This window comes from Aptenodytes forsteri, unplaced genomic scaffold (assembly GCF_000699145.1).
Source record: "Aptenodytes forsteri isolate BGI_AS27 unplaced genomic scaffold, ASM69914v1 Scaffold317, whole genome shotgun sequence".
NCBI lineage: Eukaryota > Metazoa > Chordata > Aves > Sphenisciformes > Spheniscidae > Aptenodytes > Aptenodytes forsteri.
In genome coordinates, this window is record NW_008794415.1 from 952,822 (window position 1) to 977,831 (window position 25,010).

The window sequence follows — 25,010 nt, forward strand, 5'->3', positions numbered from 1 at the left end:
CCATGGGTATTCTACCAGCGCAAGCTAGCTTCAACAAGAGACAGGTTTTTTCCTTCTTGACTGAGAACCAAACAACTTGCAGATTTACAGTTGATCTACAAACATTTTTACATAAACTCATTCTGCGAAGACTAGGCAGTAGTCCTCAAAATGCTAACCATAACCGAAGGCCTTAAACAGCTAACTGATCATCTTTGGAGCTTGGTTTTTATTGAGAATTTGGCTGAGGATGTTCTAAGCACACACTGCCAGATTGAGACACACCATCTTCTCTGCTACTATTTGTTATCCTTGTTCAGGGAACAATCAAAGCCTACTTGAAAACAGAACGAAACTATGAAACTTCAAATGGACATCTCCTGGTCTGCACCTAAATGCCCCCCCCCCTCAATACCACAGATGTCTCGTATGAAAACATTGTCAACACTACATGGGAACTGTGAGTTCTCTTTAGTTGTTCATCATCTTCAGATTATTTAATGCCTACATAGCATTGTGTTAGCCCATAACAGCATCAAGTCTCCTCAATAAAAGCATAGTTCCCTGTCCATTCATCAAAGTATTACAGCCCAGTACCTATTTCTAAAGCTTAAAACCATACCCACAAATGAATCCATCTGATGTCCTCTGAAACTAATTCCCACCCACCCTCAAAACAATAAAAGAATTCTGACAGGAAGAAGTCTCACTTAATATTTATCTTTTTTTTTTTTCCCCCTCCCAAAGAATGGGAATTCTGTAGCAGATGCAGTTACAGACACTCCCTTCTACTCACTGTTTTCCTTGTTTATACTCTCTGCTTTCAGTTGAGCAAGACCACACATCTGACACTTTTTCCTGGTCCATTCAAATTTCCAGAGCCTCTGTTCAGTTGAATGCGTCCTTTCAGGCGCCTGTCTTCATCCACATGCCAGTTCCTGGCATCATCTCATCATAACTTTAAGGCTTAGCCCCTTGCAGCTGAGAATAAAATAAGTTTCTCTTTAATTTGATCAAAGTCAAAGAAATTGTGACTTGTAACTAAGATACTAGAAAGAAACTTTTTTGAGGAAGCATTTTTCCTCAAAGAACACAACGGTTTTGATAAATAGTTTAGGGAAGCAAGCATGGTTATCTTTTCTGTTCTCCGGTAAAATCATTAGCCAGAAATTTTTCTGATCAGGTTCACCATGCAATTCTGTTAATATAAGATGGGAATAAGCAAGCAAGCTGGGAGAACAGCAGGGCTATTCTTTCCACAGCAGTGCTAGCTTTCACTGGTGTGAAGTACTCAGTTACAGCCACACACTCAGAAACACACGATATGAGCCATCGCAAGAGACAAGCTACTAGCCTGGACTAACAATTGACCCGATTCAATAGAACAATTTGTTTTGTTAGTTAAATCAAAGCTGAAGCGCTGACATATTAAAAAAAACCATGGGCAAAATCTTGGTTCTGCTTAAGTCAATAAAGGGGTTTCTGTTCCCTGCAGCTAGGACTTCTCACAAGATTATCTGGCTCTGAGAAAACTATTGTGTCAAAAATGTACAAATAATATAGTTACTGTTAAGGACAGTACGAGAACTGTCTTTAGTAGTTTGGTTTATATTTAATCTAACCGTAGCCACATATATCTGTGCGGAAACATTTACCACTTCTCTCCTACCAAGAGACTGGAAGTTTTTTTCCCCCTCTCACCTTATTTTGTAAAGTCCTTTAAATCGCATCTCTCAGGATTACAATAACAGCTGGCACCTGTAACAGGACTGGAATTTAATCACTAAAACAGCACGTATAAGCTTATATGAATCTCTAAACAAAGAGAGACTCAAAGAATGAATTTTATAGCAGATGTTCCCAGTGCAAAACAGCACCAGCAATGCCAAAAAGGAATTTTAATGAAAAAATTGGTACAATACTACAACAGTTACTCGATGACGTAACATTTTATGAGACAATAGAAGAAACAGGTAAGACGAAACAAAAACATAAAATACTTCGTAGTTTTTGTTAAATATTTGTTAAAATCTGTCATTGAAATTAGCAGTGCAAATAAATAAAAAGCTTAAAATAAATTGTTTTTCAGTTACAGAGGCTGTCAGAACACATAGTTCTCATCAGCCAGATAAACTTTACACCAGCTGACGAAACCACCAGTTAGATGACGTAACATTTTATGAGACAATAGAAGAAACATAAGACGAAACAAAAACATAAAATACTTCGTAGTTTTTGTTAAATATTTGTTAAAATCTGTGCGGACATTTACCACTTCTCTCCTACCAAGAGACTGGAAGTTTTTTTCCCCCTCTCACCTTATTTTGTAAAGTCCTTTAAATCGCATCTCTCAGGATTACAATAACAGCTGGCACCTGTAACAGGACTGGAATTTAATCACTAAAACAGCACGTATAAGCTTATATGAATCTCTAAACAAAGAGAGACTCAAAGAATGAATTTTATAGCAGATGTTCCCAGTGCAAAACAGCACTGGAAGTTTTTTTCCCCCTCTCACCTTATTTTGTAAAGTCCTTTAAATCGCATCTCTCAGGATTACAATAACAGCTGGCACCTGTAACAGGACTGGAATTTAATCACTAAAACAGCACGTATAAGCTTATATGAATCTCTAAACAAAGAGAGACTCAAAGAATGAATTTTATAGCAGATGTTCCCAGTGCAAAACAGCACCAGCAATGCCAAAAAGGAATTTTAATGAAAAAATTGGTACAATACTACAACAGTTACTCGATGACGTAACATTTTATGAGACAATAGAAGAAACAGGTAAGACGAAACAAAAACATAAAATACTTCGTAGTTTTTGTTAAATATTTGTTAAAATCTGTCATTGAAATTAGCAGTGCAAATAAATAAAAAGCTTAAAATAAATTGTTTTTCAGTTACAGAGGCTGTCAGAACACATAGTTCTCATCAGCCAGATAAACTTTACACCAGCTGACGAAAACTATGATAGTAAACCACCGTTAGCCCCTATTCTCCAGGGCAGAAAACTTTTACTAAAAGACCCCTGTCTACAAAGATGAAAGACCAGCCAAGACAGAAGTGGTCTTCAAAGGAAGTCACAGGTAATTGCAGGCAAAAATTGTTGCTGTTGCTTACAGCATTATTCAAAGGTAATGCACGGGGCCGCGTCTGCATGACTGTCTAAAGCAGAACCTGACCTCATTCATGTTGTTTTACCCAGACATAGCTCTCCAAAATTGTTATTTTATCTAACACATATGCTTATGTAAATAGGAGTTCTTAATTCCTGGCCGTCAGGACAAGTCAGGAATCTTCCCCTGTCATTGCATAGGAGTATGTCATATACAATATAAATAATATATATGTAAATAAAGAATATGTCACAAACCAGCATCAGAATGCCTTATCCAATGGAAATTTGTAAACATTACAGAAGGATCAGATTACTTCCAATTTATACAAGGATAATTTAGACTAAGTTTTCATTTACAATGAAGCGTAAAGTAGCAATGTAAAAGAACCTTAAAATTTACTGCCAAGGGAGCGCCAAGGTCCCTTAGGTGAGGCAAGGGATGACAGAAGAGAGCACCAACATTTCACAGGCTATTAAAGGATCCAACCTAACCTCAGCTAGAGTTGCAAATTATTTCAATATTTCAAAGCCTCATTTATGGGATCAGATCACAGTGTACCATTCTAGATCACACTTTTCCCCCAGTCCCACACTCGTAAGCATCCTTTTACAATTTTTCAGTTTGACCCACTGAAAGCAAAAGTGTTTAGAATTTATATGGATTTCAACCCCATAATTTACTGTGAAGCCTAAAAATAACAGAACACTGGCCCTGTTCTTAGACAGTAATTAATCCAGTTTGAAGATGATAGAGACAGAAATATTTGTGCATGTCTTCAGAGAAGCGTCTGGTCAAAAGATCGTGATGTTCAATTGAAAGTCTTCTGTAGAATCCCAACAGGCTCTGGATCTGGCCCTTATACACTTCCAGAAAATGCAACACCACACTTTCAACGCGTAAGTCACATATTCAAGCATGACTGTAAGTTAAACTCAGTGTTTCCTCTATAGACCACACCTCCAGCATCTGCACACTCTTGTATAGCACTTTTTCAACTTCTACATTTTTCAGCAGAACAATGCAGTTTACAGGGCAGTACCCAAAAATTAACCTGTCAAAACAGCACATTAATTATGCATGCATTGTTAATTTCCAATATGCTTCCTGTTCACAAAATCTGAACATGCATGCAATGTTTAAATCTTAATCTCTTCAGAGCCAAATTCTGGCTGGCTCTTTCATATTTTTTTTTTCCAAAATAGAACTGCATCTCAGTCTGCATTTTTCCTGAACTCAGATCTGAAGCTCCTCTGTCCTCAGAGCTGCTGAGAGCAGATCTTACAATGTTAGACCCATGTCAGATTTCCAAGTTGTCCAAAAAAAAAGAAAAAAAAAAAAGCGTGCACTCTTTTAATAGTTCTTGTCTTCTGGCATTCAGCTGTGTATGGTATAGCAGTGTGCCAGCATCCAGACACAGAATAAACAGAGCAAGCAATAGTTGTTCAGTTTACCTAAAGCAGAGGGCAAACAAGCCCTAAGTTAGCTGAGGAAGAAAAATGGGTATTTTTCCTGGAAATCATACAGTAATATTGTTTTCCAAAGTTTTACTCCTTATCCTTATAAAATATATTACATTTTCTCAACCATTATCCCAACATTATAATAATCCACAAAATATTTTTCCCCTCATTTCAGCATACAAAGTAGAAAACTAGTTTAAATGGCTTATTCAAAGTTATTGTAGAAAGAGAATGCTTTTTCCATTCTCAAAACCTTTGTGATGCTACTGTCCATTTCCTAATGCAGAATGCACAGTAAGCTCCGAGCTGAATAAGGCAAGGTGCCTCTTCAAATTCCTTTTTGAAGCTGGCTGATCGCAGAACTTGACTTCAATGTTGCCATCGCTGAATGCCTCCCTCCTGGCTTCATCTGAGTCAATGGGATCTCTTTGAGAAACACTTGCCTTTTGCCGTCTCATAGTAATCCCCGAGTTCCCAAGTTGCCTGGTTGGTGATGCATTTTCTTTGACAATGCAGAAGCAGATGGCAGACAAAAAATTTTTCTTGAAGTTTTCATTCATGAAAGCATACACAATAGGATTGCAAATAGAATTGAAGAATCCTATAATCTGGACGATTGCAAAGATCATTTTGACTGTCACATCATCATACTCCTTTTCAAAATTACCTGGAAAGGAAAAAGGAAATATGCTGTAAGCACAGAATGGCATAAATGCCTACTACTTAGCCTATTTATATCCAGTCTGACATTAGAAGCTTTTGTTTAAAATCAACAAAAGACCTTGCTGGAGGTTCTGAACAGTAGCAACAGGGTTTCATCAGCAAGGAAAGACCAAGATCTACCACATAGCCCTGCTTTGTGTATGTGTAAGCACAGAGTCATTCGAAAGAGGCGATTTATGAGCCAAAAAACTTGCCCAACGGCCAAGCGACAGAAAACTTCCAGTCTGCGGCTTCCAGGCCTTGTTTTTTCAAGTTGTTCTTCTGGCTCTGCGTTTCATGTCCATATCAAGTGTGTAAGTACTTTGACACCAATCCCTGTCTTCTCACTGACCATCCATGGCTTCTTTCTCTGTGCTGACGCAGATCAGCTCATGGAGGTAGAAATGCATCTTCTTGGTCACATCTCTTTAATCATTGAGATCACAGAGGACTGAATTCCTTGAATTCAAATACTCAGTGACCAAACTTTGGATAAGCACTACAAAGCTTTACATGGCAAGTAAAATAAAGGCCTTGTAGAACCTGAAATAATTCCTGAAATTAGCAATGAAAAGAGAACAAACAGTTCATGAAGTGTTATGGGCAACCTTAACATGGGACAATCCAGACAATTTTAATAGTTACAGCTTCTGCACTTCTGATTCTGCCCAGGCATAAACATCATTTGGTTCAGCTGACTGGCTGCAGGACTACTGATTTATCTGCTACAACCTTATTTGCGATAGAAGACAAAGAAACAGCTGCCGCCTTTGGCAAGTAGAGTACAACAACTACTGAAAACTTCCTCTTGTTCCTACACATAACCTGCTGCACAGTCCCACGTGCTATCCCGGTAGCCATGCAGGAGATGGGAGATGAACAGTGCAAGACCCCAGAGAATAGGGCAAACAGTAAAAAGCAAAGATAACAAGCACTGAGGGTATTTCCAAGCTAGTATCCAGTCCAGAACACTGAAAAAGTTCAGCTGGATTCATTGGGTATTATCACTATGATGTCCAGTATTTATATTTCCAATATGTCTACCTCATTAAAACCAGGGCAAGTGAAGGGATAAATATTTCATAGCAGTTTAACTCAAAACAGCATGACAACTTCAGTGGATGCAAATAGAGGTCTTCACACATTAAATTAAAATTAAATTTGAATTACAAAGTTACTCGTTCAAGAGGTTTTATACTTGGCAATAACTTTTACCTTCCAGCGAGGTACTTTTGACCTTTTAGCAAATGAGGGTTGCATGACAGGCATAGAAAGAAAAAGAATCTACAGAGATACGCTCACCATCCTAATAGTCAAGTCTTGCTTTTTCTTTAGTCTTGTAAGGCCTAGAAAACCTCCTTTTCAGGACTGGATTATGTGCTGTACAAATTGAGAAGCAATGACAATCTCCTTTCTAAAGAGCTTACATTCTAAGAGAGCTGGTAGAGAGTTTGGGTTCCCTCCCACCCACCCTGCAACAAAGTTCAGTAGGGTTTAAAGCAAGACACAAAGATTAGATTTTTTTATTATTATTATTCACATATCACAGAAGACGAGATCTGGCTGACACACAAGTGTATCTCAGATATAAGGTATCTCCCAAACACTACAGCTGATAAAAGTTTTTTTTAAATGTACTCATTTTCCGTGAGCACTGCAGATCTGCCTATCACTCAGACTTCAGAGTAATTCATCTGTTGTTGGCTATGTATCTCTATTACAAGAGAGCGATCCAGGATTTATAAGCACAACATTAACCGTTGCTAGCAGAAGGTATTCTATAGCTGAATGCTGCAGCAGCACTAGCTTTTCACAACCTGTAGTTCCATTACGAAAAAAAACTAAGAAAGGCTTTATTGTATAACACACGGCAGATACTCACTGTATTCTATCATCATGTGAATCACATGGAAAGGGGCCCAACAGACTGCAAAGAGAAACACCACTGTCACCATCATAACAATTGCTCGCTTCTTCTTCCTGAAATTGCATCAAGACATTCCATACTGAATCACTAAGAATTGACTGGTAGTTAGGTCTGTCTCTTCAAGTGAGATCTGTAAATGTGTTCTGATAGTTGCAGATGCAAATAAAACCCCGGAAAAATGCTCAGAAGTACACAATTCCCTTTGAAACAAAAAATGCAGCATCATATAAATGTAGTACATCAATTAACACCTTTTATTTCTCTCTTTTGGGAAAGCAATGCACTTTGCAGCTGCAGCAAGCAATGACATTAGCATATCTTGCAAGGCATTTTCACTCTATTCAAGCACATGCAATTCCAATAGTAAGAGATGGGGTGCAAAGACACACATGGAATTCCATTAATAGCTTAAAAAACAAGAGTCCGTTCCTAGATCTGGGAGCACTGACCATACCTGCAGCACCTGATTACACAGAGAATTTGACAGAGTAATTTAAACTACACCTGCAACATTCAACCTTTGCTGGTAGGTGAAGTGCTGGAATACGAGCAAGAAACACGCTCCCTGTCTCCACTGTAGTATCTCACAATCTCAAGGTATACACGGATTATGTATCAATTTGGGGATTGCGATAATTCATATAACTACATTTATAGATCCCAAGATAGATCTCTCACTTAAGCTAAAGCAGCAGCACTTCACTGGTAGCAGTTACAGGATCTTCTCCCCACTATGTGAAAATAATCTTCGGGCTACTCCTCAGCTTATGTATCACCTTTAGTCCCGGTGAGATTGCATCCTCTTTCAGTTTTGACTTACAAGGGTCCGCTTCCTTAGGCACTTTATTAGACAAGTATCTAAGGAATCATTTATCTTTAAGCTGCTTGTCAGTATTCTCCTTACAGTTGATACTTAAGGTGATACTCTCCTCAATGGGCAGAACTGTTAGAGGTTTCTAGCACATCAGGCAACAGATCAATTTGCCAAATGAAAGGAAAAAACATGAGGTAATATTAAGGGTCGCCCATATTTAGTGCTAAATAGCAAAGTTGATAGTTACTGATTTTCGTAACTTTTCAGCTAGAGCATTACCATCTGGATAGTCTCACACAAACATCTGAGAACACTCAAAACTCTTTGGAAGCTATATCAAGTTAAACTGTACCAAAGTAGTTTTAAAATGAATTCTAATTTTTTCCCATATGCCAACTTATAATAGGATCATAAAGCAGTGTTCACAGTCTCAGAATTATATAAAGAACTTTCCAATAGAACATACAGAATAATGTAGCAGCATTTTCCCCAAGTCATCTTCTAACCCATGGCCTACGTCTTTTAAAAAGAAGCATTTCACAATGTATAATATGAGATTTATTGAAAGGGCTTGACTTCCAAGGTGTGGCTACACTATATTTTGAAGAAAATCTGTTTAAGTTGCCTTAAATTGGGTATCTAAGAGTTAAATAACCAGCTAGCTTTAAAAATCTGGTCTATGCTTGTAGACTTCCCAATGGATACGGAAAGACAGATTATTTTTTTTTGCACTGGTTTTCAAGAACCATCAGGAAAAAAAAAAAGTGTTCTAGAAGTCAAAGTTCCAACCATATTTTACTTTACAAACCTTGATATTTTAGACATTTCACTCCCGTGAATGGTTTGAAGAACTGAAGCATCTCCCACTCGTTTCTTAATCCAGAGTTCATAGCCAATTTTAGTGTACAAAAAAAGCATCAACATCAGTGGAAGAAGGAAGAGTATAACAAGAATAAAGGTCGTATATATCTTCTGATAAATCGGACTGGCCCATTCTTCCAAGCAACAAACATACACTTTTTCATATAGAAAGTCATATTTAACCTGTAACAAGTGTAAAGGCGATGAGTCACTACAGCGTTTACTCCAAGTGTAAAAACCAAGCACATTCAAATACTCCTTGCTCTTAATACAACAACCAAAATTCAACAGAGAGACTTTTCAAAGTGACAAAATTTTTCCAAGCACTTTTCCATATCAAGTGTTGGGTTGATCCAAGTTGACAAAGAGAGGTCAGGAGATGCTCTGATTGGCACTCCTCCTCAAAACTTTTTTTTTTTTAAACGAGGATTTTCAAAGGAGACCGTGGCTACCATTTTGCAAGTAAAGATGGGTATATAGAAACCTCACATATTAGTCACTTGAAAAAAAAAAGATTTGTTAACATTCAGACTCACAAGCAGCAGATTCTGACAAGCCTTTTTTTATTTTTCTTCCTCCAAAATCATACGGTAACTCCTTAAACTATAGTGGGCAGCTAATCACATTTTACACTAGGCACAGTTCTTCCAAATCTCAGGGAACACTACGTCATCCTGAAACAGTAATCTAAGCCCTACACCACTGTGTGCCAGTGCACCTATAAACAAAAAGGAAGCTACAGTGGAAGTCATAGATGTAATTACTGGTCTTTGACATAATTGGGGAGGGTAGATATGACTAGTCCCTACTGGTAGTCCTTCTTCCAGTGCATGCAAGCACTAATCCTTAGCCTTTGTCATGCTGGCACACAGAACAAGAGCTCCACTTCTCTTATCCCACTCTCATTTCTTAGGAGTTTATTCAATTTCATTACTAAAGGTACAAAAAGATCCAGCAAGGACTGGGTTTAAAAGTGTAAGTTCCCATTTCACCTAACATACCTCAAGCCGTTGCACATGCCACATAGGTGACCCAACAATAACTGCCAGCAACCAGACTATGCCTGTAAACAAACACATTTTTTAATACTTTGTACAACAAGCAGTGTAAGTTTTGGTATGAACAGTTTAACAGCTTCATCTTTAAAAAGCCAGACAAAGTACACAATTTAAATAAAGAACAAAGTTTTCTATATGAGGCATAGATCAGCCAACATTCACATCAATAACAGCATGGTCTTTTGTTATCAGTTTTCCTTCTCTCAAACTACCTTCATTAATTGGTATTCAAGTGTAAAGGCAACTTAATTTGCATGAGCAGCATTATGCATGTTCTCTTTGTTACAATGGAAGGACCACTTACAGCTGTGACATTGCTTTAGCAGTGCTTGTACATTCTGAACCTTTCTTTAAAAAAAAAAAAGAAAGAAAGAAAGAAAAGGCTGCCAAAGGTTTATCAGAGTCTTGGTTAAGTAAATCTTTGACTTCAGATTTTAAGTTTATTGTCAGGGTTTTGGCTAGTAATTACTATACATATAGGCACTATCCTTGAGCTATTTTATAAACATTACCAGGCTTATCATTAACTCTACCTCTGAATCACTGGTCATATCAGTGCCTTCTGTTCTGTCATGCCATCTACACCAGCTACACTGAAGATTATTTCTCTATACACATGATTACTGGAAATGCCTAAAATCTTACCAAGCATCGTGAAAGCTCTTTTATTGGTGTACTGCCATTTCATTTTTAGTGGATGCACAATTCCCTGGTGTCTTTCCACAGCAATGCAGGTCATTGTAAGAATCTCAGTTACAATAGCAGTGGATTGAACAAATGGTACCATCTTGCAAGCGAAGGCACCTGCAATAGTCAGAAAGTAAGGTATGCAACTGTTGCAGTTCATGAAAAAGCTATTAATACTAGACTTCATTAATAAAGTGCTATTGTGCAAAAAGAACAGACTAATATTCTTAGATTTATTTTAACAGCTAAACTGGTAAGTCATCTATTAAAGCTATTCATCAAATGCAGCTTTCAATAGTCATTCCTCTGTCGTACACGCTGCATCTGCAAAACCAAGGCTTCTAAGGACATATTTGCTTGCTCTGTATCAGTCTGAGACGTACTCCTAGTTCACTTTTGACCAAGTCTTCCATCATCTGTTTTCAAATGTGCCAAAGTTACAGGGATATTTATTATCTTTTTATCTTGGCAGATTACTCTGCAGTTTCATGAAGGTCTTAGTGTTACCTGTTTAAAAGTTTACTTTTTCTGCTGTTGCAAATACATTCCTTCTGCTCATTTAAATACCACTCTATTTGTATACTTTGGCACTTAATGCATCGTTCTGCCAAGTGTTATATATATAGGAGTCCTCTAAGAGGCGTAACGCGAGAGGAGAAATTCAACCTCTTCATCATCTTTCCATTCTCCAAGTCTCCCTCTTTCCTGATTAACACATTATGTTAATGACACTGTCCAAATTAAATGCAATTTCCTGCCTGCATTTTCACAGTTGTATAGGTTCCCACTGTGAGTATTTATGCACAGCTAGCACAGATCTTCAGATTTCATTGCTGCTCTAGCTTCCCAAAAGTACATATTCAATTCTTAACATTATTCATTCTCCATTACTCATCCTCAAGTTCCAACCATCTTAGAAACTGTGGTGTGAGTTACACTCTCAAAAATCTTATATTAACGCCTTTCCCAACCTACTTCTCATTTACTCATTTTCTGACCATATTTCTGACCCTGAGATAGTTTTGTATGCCCGCATTCTCGCAGTTCCCTCACATTCTTACAGTTCAGTATCAGCTATTCATTTCAGCAACAGCTGGGGTTATTTCCCTTACTTGATCATTCATTCTACTTTACCCAGATACAATCCATAAACTCAAAATAGCCAAAGGAATATTTGATCCAATTGTAAGTCAAGCTTTAAGATGCTACAGACACCTTAAGCAATAAAAGCATAGAAAACAAACAGGAAACTATCAAAACTTAATCCTGCCCTCCATGAAGGGAACAAGGAACAGGGAAACTTCTGTCTGCTAGGCCAGGCTAAAAGCAACTGTAGCTTACAAGAAGGAACTGGTTTGCTACTGGTCTTATCAATTCTACCTGCCCCAAAAAATCACTTTTTCTGTGGCTCCAAAAAGGGAAGGAGAGGGCAAGGGGCAAAGGATGGAAGTCAAGTGCCTTTCAAGTACACATTCAACACCAGCAACACCGTGAATGTGCACACAGATCTGGCTTAAAACAGAATAAGAATATACCATGCAGCCCAATTTCAAGCTACTTGAATGAAATCTTAGCATGGTCAGCAGGAACTGCATGGAAGAAGATGCACCAGGCTGCATGTCTGTTTCTCACCTAGTATGTATTTTGCCAGGGTGTCAGAAAGAGCAAGACGACATCTTGACATCTGGCATCAACTGCAATTTATACAATAAAATTCCCCCCACTTCTTCCTTGGCTTCAGAAAGCACAAAGTAAACCCTCATGAAACACGGCCAGTGTCTTATTAACTCAGCATCTCAACAGCTTCTCTCTACACCCAGTACAGTATGTGCTACACATATAAGCACCAGACCCACTCAAATTTATAGTTCTTCAACCAGTGTGGTGAAACTTCTGTAGCGAGATGACAAAAAGCAATCTCAAATCATACCTTCTTTGCACATGAATACAACTAAAGAAGAGGCTATGGCACACAATCTCTGGCTTACTGCCATGAGTAAAGCAGAGATAAAGTGATCTTCAGCCAAATCCAAATCCTACTCCTTTGAATTAAAAGGAGAGTTTCCACTATCCGTTTCAAGTTTTTTCTTCGCTGACTAAGGTAGAAGTGACTCCTGATACAAATAACATGAACAGAACAGCAATTTTCTGCATGAAAGAAATGTTTGAGTTCCTGTTTCACTAAAGAAACGAGTTCAAGTTTGAGTGCTGGAGCTGTGGCAAAAAACCCAAAACTTTCACCGTATGCTGTTTCTTACAGTTTGAGAAAAGTCAAGAGTTAAATAAGTTCAGTCCACTTGAACTATACTCCATTATAGGGGTTTTCCTGTAATGCACTATTCCTTCACTGAAGTCCCAGCATTCCAGGGTATTCTTAGGAAGCAAAGAAGTATCGGTCTATTACTCTACTTAAGTAACAAAATGAGACAGCGACTTTCACTGAAGTTATACGAGTCTGGTGGAATTTCCAGCTTGTGCCCAACTATTCAAAGAGCGAACAGAATACCTGAGTTCATCAGACAGTAACTCCCAAACTCCCCGATTTCCATTGCCTTTTACTGTTATCTTCTCATTTTCTTCCTAATAACTACACTGTCAGAGAGCGCAGGCTACCACTATGCCTTTAGCTGAACCCCCAGGAGAAAAGGCTGCAGAAACTCCTTATTTCATCTCCTTGAAGACAAACGCACAATAAGCAATCACCTAAGCTGTATATAAGTAATTGTTAAAAAGGTTGTAAAAGGAAGAATCTACATAATGTCTACAGATTGATCCTACTGAGCTGAATGAGGAGTGACAGTAGCACTTCCAGAAATGTGAAACAGGATGTTTTTCATTAGACACAGTTGGCTGAAATAGAAACACCTGCTCTGAGTGAGTCACATGGCACACATTTTGGTTCCTTGGTGGACTGAACCTTTGTGGCCAAAGCAAAACAGCCCCACGTGTTCTTATAACCAAGAAATAACATGAGTTTTTCAAAAGGACAATAGCTAAAAGCTACTCAAAAAGCCTCTATATATCAATAGCAAAAATAGAACAGTATTGCAACCTCTCTGAAGCTTCTCATGCCACCAAGCCCAGGGTCTCTGACTATCAACTTGTATTAACATTACCATATTGCTTTAGGGCTCTTTTGCTTGCCCTGAATCGTCACTCACTATACAAACGCTTCCTGTCTTCTGAAATCATGAGGCACTCTGGTGTTTCAAATGCAAAACTTCACCAAGGTTAAGTGACTGTTTAGCAAGGAAATCAACTCTTGTTTGCATGAGTGTTTGAAATGGGGGGGGGGAGAGAGAAAGGAATACAGTGTTTAGAATGTCATGGCCAAATGAAAAGTCATCAACTTCAATGGAAATCTGACATCAACAGATTCGAGATCGAGCTCCACCATCCTTAATGTGAACGGGATTCAGTCCTGAGATACCAGGGTCATTGTACTTGACAGAATAGGGAATGTTTTCCATGTAAAGCCTGTTCTTAGTTTTCAACTTTCATTATTTTATTTATAAATATATACCAGCCATTCCAAACTGCTTAGATAATTACTAAAGACTTTCTCCAAGTCTTTCAATACTATAAATTATATAGCCTATGTTTTCAAACTACAGACACCGTCAGCTTTTGTACACATGGAAAATGAAAATAATTTACTGTTAAGTAAGATAACTATTTCAGAATGGTGGCAGTTGGACTGGGGCGGTATAGAGAAAAAGGAAAAAGACAACCTGAAACTATGATTTCAGAATACTAAAAAACTCAGAGCGACCACACTGGTTATTCCAGGGATATTCTGAAACAGAACATCTATATGGAGATTAACTCTTCAGTAGATCTTTTAAAACACTGTCTCCAAGTCCACAAGCCCTAAATCACATTCTTTCCTAATAGAAAGGTTGCTGTTGTTGACTTCTTGTTGACAAGTCCTTTATGGACTTCCTTTATGGAAGTCCAACTGTCATTTTATTCTTTGGGATTTAGCTGCCTAGTGTCCCAAGTGTTGATTCTATTGCCCTGTTCCTTCAGATACTTCCAGGCTACAGGTTCTCAGCATGGCCTTGCAGAGTTGTCTCAAGTCAGTCCTGACAAGCACAGAAGAGAATTGGAGAACCACGGAATAATGCTGGTTGGAAACAAACTCGGGTCTCTAATCTGGCCTCGTGGCTCACAGCAGAATCAGCAATCAAGCCAGATGCAGGCCCGAGGATTCAGATCTTGAAAATCTCCAAGGTTGAAGACAGCACAGCCTTCCCTGGGTCAGCCTCTTCCTCTGCTAGACTGTCCTCACATGGAAAAAGATTTTCCCTATATTCTGTCTGACCTTCTTGTTCCAGTTGAAGCCTTTTGCCTCTCATCCTCCTGCCACGCACTGCTGTGAAGAGCCTGGGTCCATCTTCTCAATAACCTCCTTGTATGCACTGCAAAATGCTGCTAGGTTGCCCCAAAACTGTCCCTTCTCCAGGCTGAACAAGCTCCATTCCCTCAGCTTTTCCACCCATATAGGGCACCCCTGACGTCTGGGTAATCCTCTGCTGAACTCATACCAGTTTATCAATATCTTTCTTGTACTGTGGGTCCAAAACTGGACACAGTATTCTGGACACTAAACACAACCTTGCTTGTGAGACTCTAACAGGCAAGGTAGGTTTTACTAGATCTAAGCCTTCTGAAAACACAGATGATGCACCTCTTCTTCCTTCCGTTAAATTGACTGAATGCTGTAATCACTGAACAAGGGAAGTGTGGAAAAGGGGGCCTGGAATCCTGGCTCTCCAACCTCGAAGAGAAAGTCTTACCATTAGGACCCCACCTTCAGGACCTCCCTCTGAAATGGACCATCTCACAAGAATGCTTACGGATTTTCAAAGCCAGGGGAAGAAAAAAGAAAAAAAAAAAAAACCCACACAAAAACACCCACACAATACCTGCAAACTTGCATACTCATTATTAGGGAAACAGGTACTGAGGTCTAGACCCTGATCCAACAATACATGCACATTTCACTTAATATTTAACCCATTTGTGTAAAGCAAGCTTCACCTGCAGCAAGAAGAAACTGATGCAACCCCATTCTCAAGTGCCTGTTAGTTGAAAGTCCCTTCTGGAAAAACTGAGGAAAAAAGCCATTTTTTACTATAAGCAAGACATGTTAAGTTTTGGGGGGAAAAAAAAAAAAACACAAACAAAAAACAAATTATGCTACTACATCATAGTTAAGACAGTGAAATTAAAATAAGACTGGGACAGGCAAAAAACAGCTGTGTGAAACACTGTGATACATTAAAAACATGTCAAGCTGGTTTTCACATGTTTGTGTTCAGACTTACCACAGAGTAACAGAAGATTTTAAAGGAATATGCTAGTTTACACCTTTTTTCTAATCAAGTTGGTAAAAATGTAACTGTTCAGAACATGGTTTGGAGAGAATATGGTTTAACAGCTAGTATTATTCAAGTCTGCTTTCCTTGTCATGATACACTCACCTATAATAAATCAACATTGGATTAAGAATACAATGAAGTTTCATTCCTCCCAACCAATCTGAAAATAAGAATGGATTTGCTTTTTATCTTTATGATAAAGGCATTGAACGGCTTTGTTTTGTGATTTATTTCTTTTTAAACAACACATTGTTCAAAACATAATTTCAGATCCTATCTAAAGGGGACAATTAGTGAGAGAGTAACATACAAAAGTAAAGAACAAAAGCCCACTTAAGTGAGTTTCAGTCAAGATTATTTAAATCTCACTCCTTATAGTGTTTTTGGAGTTAAGCTAATCAGCATTTGGATAAAGGAAGCATTTGCCGAAGAAAGAAGTCACTTCATTTTAATGGGGAAGGAAGGGAAGGTGAAGTGTTTCCTGGCTTTATACACACTGAAATAATGCTGAAAAAGCAAAGAGGGTTTAAGACAGATTTTTAGAAACGTTTAAAAGTTGTCCTGAGACAGACCAGGCATCAACATAAACCTACAGCAGCTGTCAAGAAAACAGCACCCCAAATTGTAATAAACAGATTAGAAGAGGCAAGTAGCCTGTGAGATGGAAGAAAGCAATTAGAGATATTTGTCTTTCAAAGGTGAGAAACAGAATTAAAGAAGCAGGGAAGCATGCACTCTTCTTCAAACCTATGAAGAAAAATGACAGAATTAAGCAGAAGGGAAGTATGCACTCCTTCAAACCTATGAAGAAAAATGAGGTAAGAAAGGGTGAGATCTACTTGCTTCAAATACATCTGATACATCAATTAGAACAGTACATTCACCGCCTACAGGTAACCGCTGATAACGATGCTGTCCTCCTGCACTTCAGTTACACTGCAACTTCCATCCAACAGCTTCACAATAGTGAGTAAATGACAACCATATAAATAAATTACATTAAAAAATAGTGATTAATTAAGTTTCCCTAAGGGGAAAAACTTAATACATGCATACATTTAAAATATCCTCTTACTTACCAAAAAGTAGTCTCCTACCATGTAAAAGAACTATCTCTAATTAAACAGACACCTCACATTTTAATGATTAACTGGAAAGATTATAGAAAGATCACCCTCTCTAGAAAAAAAAGCTATGAAGTGCAGATTCCAAACAACATTAAAATTTATATAAACCAAATGTTTCTTAGCTGCTGATTTAAATCATTAATTACTAAAGCCACCTTCACTGTCAAGGGAAAGAATTTAAGCAAAGCTCGATCATTCACTTTTTTTCCCAGCTGACCATCTTGTTCTGTTATTACTAATTCTTTATTTTAAACCCCTACAGCCTTTAAATCATTGAAAACAATCCAAAAATCATTACTTGCCTCTTCTTTCAATGAACAGAAGCGCAAAAAAAGCAGGCAAAAAAAGCAGGCAAAAAAAGCAGGCAAAATATACAGTTCCAGCAGGATTTGGCAGCTAAAGCCCACCCGACACAGCAACCTCACATCCTTGTGCTCCTGGTCCTAGTCACCCACCCTCAGAAGATAAAGCAGTCTACACGGACTATTCTGCTTCCCTGTGTATTACTGTTAATTGCCCCAAATTAGATTGCCTCTCAGGCTTCACAATGATAGATCACCTGGTAAATACAATATACAGGATTAAAAAGTGAGAGCGACTCTAAAACAGAAATTTGTCTTCTATTGCCTGCTTATGTGCATCCCATCCTTGAGTTAACCAGCCACTTTCAGAACAAAAGGTATTCCCCTTGTCCCTAAATCAGAATCGGGACATAATGATAAAAATCCAGGATTAATGCAACCACTGACTTGCTCTTGAAAACAATGTTTAGTTTTATTCATATGGTAAGTCTGGCTAGATCCTCACTTAAACCGCAGTTTAAATTCTTGAGCCTGACTCCAAAATTTGTGTGGACACCAGCTACCTGAGGTCATTAATGACCATTAAATGAGCCAAACTCTAGACAGATGGAGCTTGGGGAAAAAGGGTGCTACTTTCTGCTTCCCAATGCAAAACACACAGCTAGACGTATTCCAGGTCTTTGAGACACCCGAGACATTTTTATACTATACTGCACAAGATACGTAACACCTGTGTAATGCCTCAAAATGCAGAGATAAACACAGCTCCGGTACATTAAGCATTCTGATACGATCCCAGCACTGAAGCCTTCTTGTGCTAAAACTAGGCACTGGGAAAACTTTAGTCTATTTCTCAGATCGTGGTTCATTTTTTTTTTTTGGCTGTGGCTACGCTGAATCTTTCAGAACAGAATTTTGCTTCAGTTCTTTTGCAATCTGTGAAGTAGTTTAGGCATCTAATATGCCTAAATCAGAAAGAATTTGATTAATATTTTTCAAAGGCTTTCTAAAGGCTGTTTAAAAATATTTTTTTTTCTTGGAAAGACTTGCTGAAAAAGTATCTCCTTTTTTGCCTGCTCATTTTTCATTTACATCCCCCCAGTTAAAAAACGTGTGACTTTTTTGAATATTTTAAGTAATAATAATAATACTTTACCTACTATCTTAAATATGTATCAAAATGTTTAACTTTCTACAAGGTAAGGCTTTCAGCAAAACCTTCCAATAGATTGTTAGTGAAGACAACACTGCAGCATTTAATACTGACCATTTTCAATTGGGAAAGAAAACCGTTTGCAGAGGAATACCGGGAATGAAAATAACTAATTGCTTCTCTTTTTCAAGAAGCTAAGAGGTTCCCAAAAGTATTCCTTACGCACTGCTGAAAACTGCATAGATTATTCAAGCAATGATTAGTTTTCCCCAATGATAACACATTCAGAAGGCTGCAAATATAAACAGTATTCCCTTAAACAATTCTTCATGCCTTCATTATCAGATGTTGTGCCTGTAACTATGATTTAGCCATTTCACCACCCATTTAAAAGATCATTTTTCTTTTATTAGGGTAACAAAGGCAAAATCCTAAAACCATTCTCTGATAAAAGTTAAATTGCTCCTTCCTCTGTTAAAATGTTTTTGACCAAGCCCTTGCACTAAAATTTCTATCACAGCTTGTAAACCAGTTCTCTCCAGCTCACTTGATGCAAGCAAGGTAAGTTTTCTTGTATTTTGTGACTTGTTTTCTGCCCTGAAGTTAGTCATCATCATACAAATAAGATCTTTAATGGTCTTTCATACTTGGGCAATGCATTGTTTTACATCAATTCTTGAGTATACAGGCATTTTGCATCCTTAGTAGTTTACCATCTGCGATGCACAAGTCTCTCACATGTTATCTATAGAGGATAAAGAACATTATACAGACGTCTGCCCAGAAAAAGGCATGAGTGTAGCACTTGATAGTAGACCTGTGCTAGTTTAAGTCTGTTTGTGGTCAACTACAGCAGCTGAGATAAAATGGTACGGCATGAACCCATGCAATTAAGCCCATGCACCTCGAATAGCCTATAGTGTTTTTACCAATGCAAGATGGAGTCCACACCATCCCCTCTATCCTGCAATTTGAAAGTGTGGACCACACACCTTGGGCTAGCTGACCAAGGTATTCCACAGTATCTACCCTCCTTCCTCCTTCTCTCCAAGGCTCACATGCAGCTTCTCTACCCGTGGGTTTACAAAGCCACTGAAACGGGCACCACAGTCTTCAGGCAAACTTGGATCAGCAGCTTATTTCAAAATGCTGCCATCGGCGAGTAAAAACAAGTACCAACATGCAAAGATGCAGGATAGCTGTGCAGGACAGCACTGCTACTAGAACACAAAACTACTGCAGTAAACTACTGTCTGCAACTGTGGTACAAGCAACAAGTAGTACAGGTGGGTATTTTTGGCAGGGACAGAGGTTAAAGATCCAGATCTCTTCCGAAGAGAGAAAGGGGACTCACTAGCAAGGAACAAAACAGGACACAGCAAACAGTCCTGTTCACTCGATGCAAGACAGAGATTGCCAGGTATTTTTACCAAGGAAAAGGACATCACCACCACCTCACAAGAAACACTAACCAATCTACCCACATCCTAAAACTTGCTTTATTTCTTTGCCTGATTAATGCAACAGCAAATATTTCACATCAGTCATTGTGTTTAATATTTACACTAATTAACGATGCACAACTTGCAGTAAGAAATTCCCTATACTGAACATGTGAGTAGAATAAGCTTCCTTTTGTCAGCATTGTTTTGCTGCTTTTAAGCAAAGCAACCTGCCAATATATTATATATTAAAAAAACCCTAAGCCTGTTATTTCCTTTACTGAGGCATTCACTGTGTAACCCTTTCTTAAATCATCTTCATAAAGAATTTTATTCCTGCCCCTACTCATAAGCAAATACCCTAAAATACACAATAGCAGATCATGGAGAATGAAGGATAAGGCAATTACAGATAGGACTACAAAAATCACCCTGCTCTTACGGAAGCAGATCAATCCTGAGACATAACTTCTCACACTGCAGGAGGCAGATGAAGAGTGCTCTTGTGTCCCTGACCTGATTTACAGCAAAACTAGACAACTTGAATTGGAAAGTTTAAAAAAAGCTTTAAAAAGCTGGAGATACAAATAATTGGATCTCTCACATCCAGCTTTACTGTCTAATATTAACCCTAATAGCATGTCAGCAGAGTTTGAGAGTATTTGGAAACTCTTCAGTATCAAAGAACATTCCAGAAGCAAGTCAGAGTGAAGAAGTTCCTAATGTCTCGCTGAAGAGCAGAAATCAGATTTTACAGAAGTATCCAAGAATATCAGACACAACAGGCCCAGTGATTTTAATTGCTAAGATTTAATTTTAATCCCTCAGTAAGGAATGTTTATGCATTCTCACACAGGAAAGTCGTAACGAAGGTAACGCACTGCTTGATACAAGATGTTTGGTAAAGAACAGAAAGCACCCTAAATACTCAACTGGGTATAAGATGCCACTTGGTTTTCAACCAAGCCTTCAGAGAAGAGGTAGCCGCCTTGTCAAGGAGCACAGGATATGACAGCAATGTACAGAAGATCCACCCCTCTCACCAGTGGCAGCTGGAAGCCAGACAAGATATGCAAGGGCATCTTAACAGCTGCTGTGTTCAAGTAGTGCCTCAGATGACTCACTACCCTCTACATGACAGGAAAAGCCGCCCTCTGACACCTGTCTTGACAATACATATTCTAACTGATAAGATGCGAAATTCACGAGAAAGATGTAGCACAGTGCTAGATCTACCGTCACCTGCTGTTTTGCCCTTATCTTTTGCCAGGGCTATTATATTACACAACATTAAAAGTAATTCTCCAGTCGCTCCAGGCAGATCTGTAAAGATATTGCTGTTACTCAGCTAACTAAGCAGTGTCAGAAAATAAAGCGACTCTTGTAATATCTGGCCCAGAGACAAAAGCCCAAATTTACCTTTAACTGCCATCAGTATGACAGCAAGACCACTACTGCTGCCTCCTACCTATGATCATGAGAGCAAATCCTCAGCTGCTTCAGTTTGCACCAAGACTATCTTCGCTGTATGCATCAATTTACTCCTTACTCAGGTTCCCATTTTATCTTCCTCTTACCAATAAATATGATCCCAGTGATCATTTATGCCAAAGCCACAATTTTCATTTTCTTCCACAGTATCTTCCACATGAGAGAGAGATTAGCTTGCAAGTTTTTTATTAAAAGTTCCCCTAGAAATTACATCCATTTTAGTTGCGAAGTATAAATTCAGAAATTAAATCCTATACTGTCACTATTACAGTCTCACACAGCTTTACAGATTCTTAAGAGGTCAGAGAATCAAAAGCGAGACCGATTCACCCATTTTTGGTCAATGTGGTGCTGCTCCCAGTTGCTGCCTATGAAGAGCTAGCAGGTCTGTGTTAATGCTGCATAATCACCAGGCAAAGTGAGGCACACAGTTTCTTGAAACTGTAGTTGCTACATTGTAGGTGAAGTTAAGATGTATTAATGAATATACTGTAGAAAAAGTCATGCCAGTGCTTTAGTTTTTCCCATCTCTGTCAGAACTGAATTAAGTTCTGATAAGTGTAATGCAGTGAACATGAGAAATCTTCAGTTTCTAAAGAATTCTGACAAACACTGTCTATTAGAGGAGCCACTTTACCATCCACAATTTGAATTACTTTACATCACCAGCTATCAACATTCTCCTTGGAGTCTTATTGTAAACTACGCATACCTAGAACCCTTTGGGGTGAAAGAGTGTTTCACCCTTCACTGTAGAAGGGCCAAAATGGTAGTTAGTCCTTTCTGATACCATCCCATAATGTCTTAAAATATAACAGCTCCTCTGAAACTGTGGCTTTTCTTATGTTTGTGTGTTCTGCCTCTACAGTCTAGACTGTTTGCCATTTTCCCCTCACCTCTCCCATTCTGCTGTGTGTTTCTGAAGGGGAAGAGAAAGAAACACAAACACACACATACAAGCATGGAAATAAAGAACCAGTTCCAAATCAAAGACAAGTACGAAACATGTTTCAGTTCACATCGCCTAGTAGAGATGCTTGTTTTAGTGATGCAAGTGCAAGTTCCAAACCAAAGACAAGTACGAAACATACTTATGTTTCAGTTCACATCACCTAGTAGAGATGCTTGTTTTAGTGATGCAAGTGCAGCTAAATCAAGATATAAAGTGACTAAATGCTCAGAAACCCAAAGGTATTTCTAGCATCAAGTGTCTCAGGATGCACCACTTTTTCCAGCAGGGATGTATTACATAAGTCAAATCACCCTTTTCTTAACAGAGCTGGACCTTGCACTACTCAGAGATGTTGCATTAAGGTGGATGAGAATAAGGTTTTTCAGACTACAAAATGAAAGGCAAAAGGAAGATTAAACCAGTAAAGCTAGCAAGGAAAAGACACCTCCCAGACTGGCAGGCTCCGATTTGCAGTGTAACCGTAATCACCATTCATGCTTCACAGTGTAAACCTGAGGAATCAGATACCCTTGGGATACCATCAGTTCACATCTCATTTGTTTTCCTGAATTTTACTTCACACGCACCCCCCAACAGTGAAGGGTAACACCCATCAATTATGTTACTTATTATGTCCTCCCAATACTGTGCTAGTTAAATCTTACCAGGACCATAAAGGCTGCTATCAAAGTCAATGGGATCTATGGATCCCCTTGTACTGAAGATGCTCTAGCACAGCAAAGAGGGTAGACAAAAGTACAGTAAAACCCACAGAACAGTATACTTTAAAGTATCTAACTACTGAAGGTATTTGTTGCAACCTTTTACACTCACTACTTCTAGATTTTTGTCAAGCATCCTCTGTAACAGAAGGTAAATGGAAACATACATACTTTCACCATGCTGTTCCACATGCCTGTGCCATATCTGCTGTAATTCACCTCAGGTTGAGGCTCCATCCCACCCAACTTTTAGTTGATTCTGGTCAGATGTATTGTCAAGCTGACAGACCAGGGTCTTCCTTACGCGTGAGAAGAATCACACCTCTTATCTTCAGGGAACGCTACTCAATTCAGTCCTCTCCCCTTTTCTGTGAGATCTCTTGATTGCCACCAGTAACTTTCTGCTGTATTCTTCTTTGAGCAAGGAGAACTGGAACTACAATAGTCAAAAGGAAGGCACAGCAGTATAGCTATCAATTTATTCCATTATTTTTATTTACACATCCTGATTAGTTTTGGGGTTCAACATCTGTACTGTCTTACAACAGTGGTTACCTCCCCCAAAGACAGCTCGTAAGAAAATAGAAGTTGTCCTTACTATCAGTAGCGCCTGGAGTTTTGTATTTGTCACTTCTCCCAGAAAGCTCCTGTTTTTCAGACAAAAGTAAAGCCCACTTCACATTGGGTTAGGTATCCAAATGCTTTTCAAGTCTCCTCTGACCTGTCAATTCTCACCCTACATTCTAGTCCATGGGATGTACTGGAACTAAATCTCCATGTTCTGAAGGTAACCTTCACTGTCTCCCAACAATAGAAGCACAGGAAGCCTTAGAAATTGAAACATAACTGCGTCACTTTATGGACACTCTTTCTGTTCATATTGTAATACTCTGAAAAATATTTCAATTTGTGATTGTACAAGATGTTGTCTGCTACTTGCTGTAAAACCTTCCCTTTTATTTTTCCACTTATGATTGTCAAACACTGTTTTAAGACCAAGAAAAGGAAGATAAATGTCATTTGCAGTGTTACTTCACCTTTGTTACTTTACTACATTTGAACTGGGATGCATAAAAAAGAAAAAAAGTAATTCTTTCTAGGCATCAGGGAGGCCTTACCCAAAGGTCCTTCACATCAACGGGAATAAAATATAATAAAATATATATATAATATATATTATAATAAAATATAATTCCCAAGATATAAGCATATCTTGAAAATAATGCATCATTTCAACATAAATTCTGCACGTTCTCTCACTCTCCTATTTCTCCAAGGACGCATTCTTTTACCCTCATAAAAGGTGAAGGAGGTCTGACTCTGAGTCGACTGCTGTCAGAGGATCTTAAGCTGAATAAAGACTGATATTTCACTTGCCAGACAAATTTCATTTACTTAGAGAGAAAAAAAGTACCACAAGACTACCTCATCAGCACCACACAACCTATAGTTTCTCACACACAAAGTTGCAACTTTCAACGAATACAAGCATGAAAGCGCACTGAGTTTAACATAACCTGAGGGAGTGGTATAGCCATTATTTAACTCTGCGGAAAAGCAGCTGACGGCAGGCTGAGGTTACTGAACCACACACCTGGAGATAGCGCCCCAGTCCAGCGATAAAAGACTACGAACACCTGAAGGCGACCAGCAGCTCCAGGGAGAGCGAACGTTTCAAGTTTTTACTGAAGAGTTTAAGCTCTGGGCGGGCCCGAAGAGCTCCGCGGGGGCGCGCGGGAATAACGCTGCTCTCAGGGAGGACAGCAGCCCCCTCAGAGCCGGGCGGCCGCGCCCCTCCTCCTCAGGGGAAGACCGGCCCCAACG

The 25,010-nt window shown here is 38.7% G+C and overlaps 1 protein-coding gene across 2 annotated transcripts in view; it reads right to left on the bottom strand.

Moving 5' to 3' along the window:
• Window positions 1-4,633: 4,633 nt before the first annotated feature.
• Window positions 4,634-25,010, bottom strand: part of QRFPR (pyroglutamylated RFamide peptide receptor) — a 20,862-nt gene continuing 485 nt past the window's right edge. Inside the window, exons 2-6 of one of the 2 annotated variants that reach the window (XM_009289373.1) lie at window positions 10,572-10,730; window positions 9,870-9,931; window positions 8,816-9,051; window positions 7,149-7,246; window positions 4,634-5,231 (exon numbers count right to left, since the gene is read on the bottom strand). In XM_009289373.1, coding sequence (XP_009287648.1) covers window positions 4,828-5,231; window positions 7,149-7,246; window positions 8,816-9,051; window positions 9,870-9,931; window positions 10,572-10,730 — 959 coding nt within the window. In that variant the 3' untranslated portion in view covers window positions 4,634-4,827. The remainder of the gene's footprint in view (window positions 5,232-7,148; window positions 7,247-8,815; window positions 9,052-9,869; window positions 9,932-10,571; window positions 10,731-25,010) is intronic. The other variant, XM_009289374.1, reaches the window with a different exon arrangement.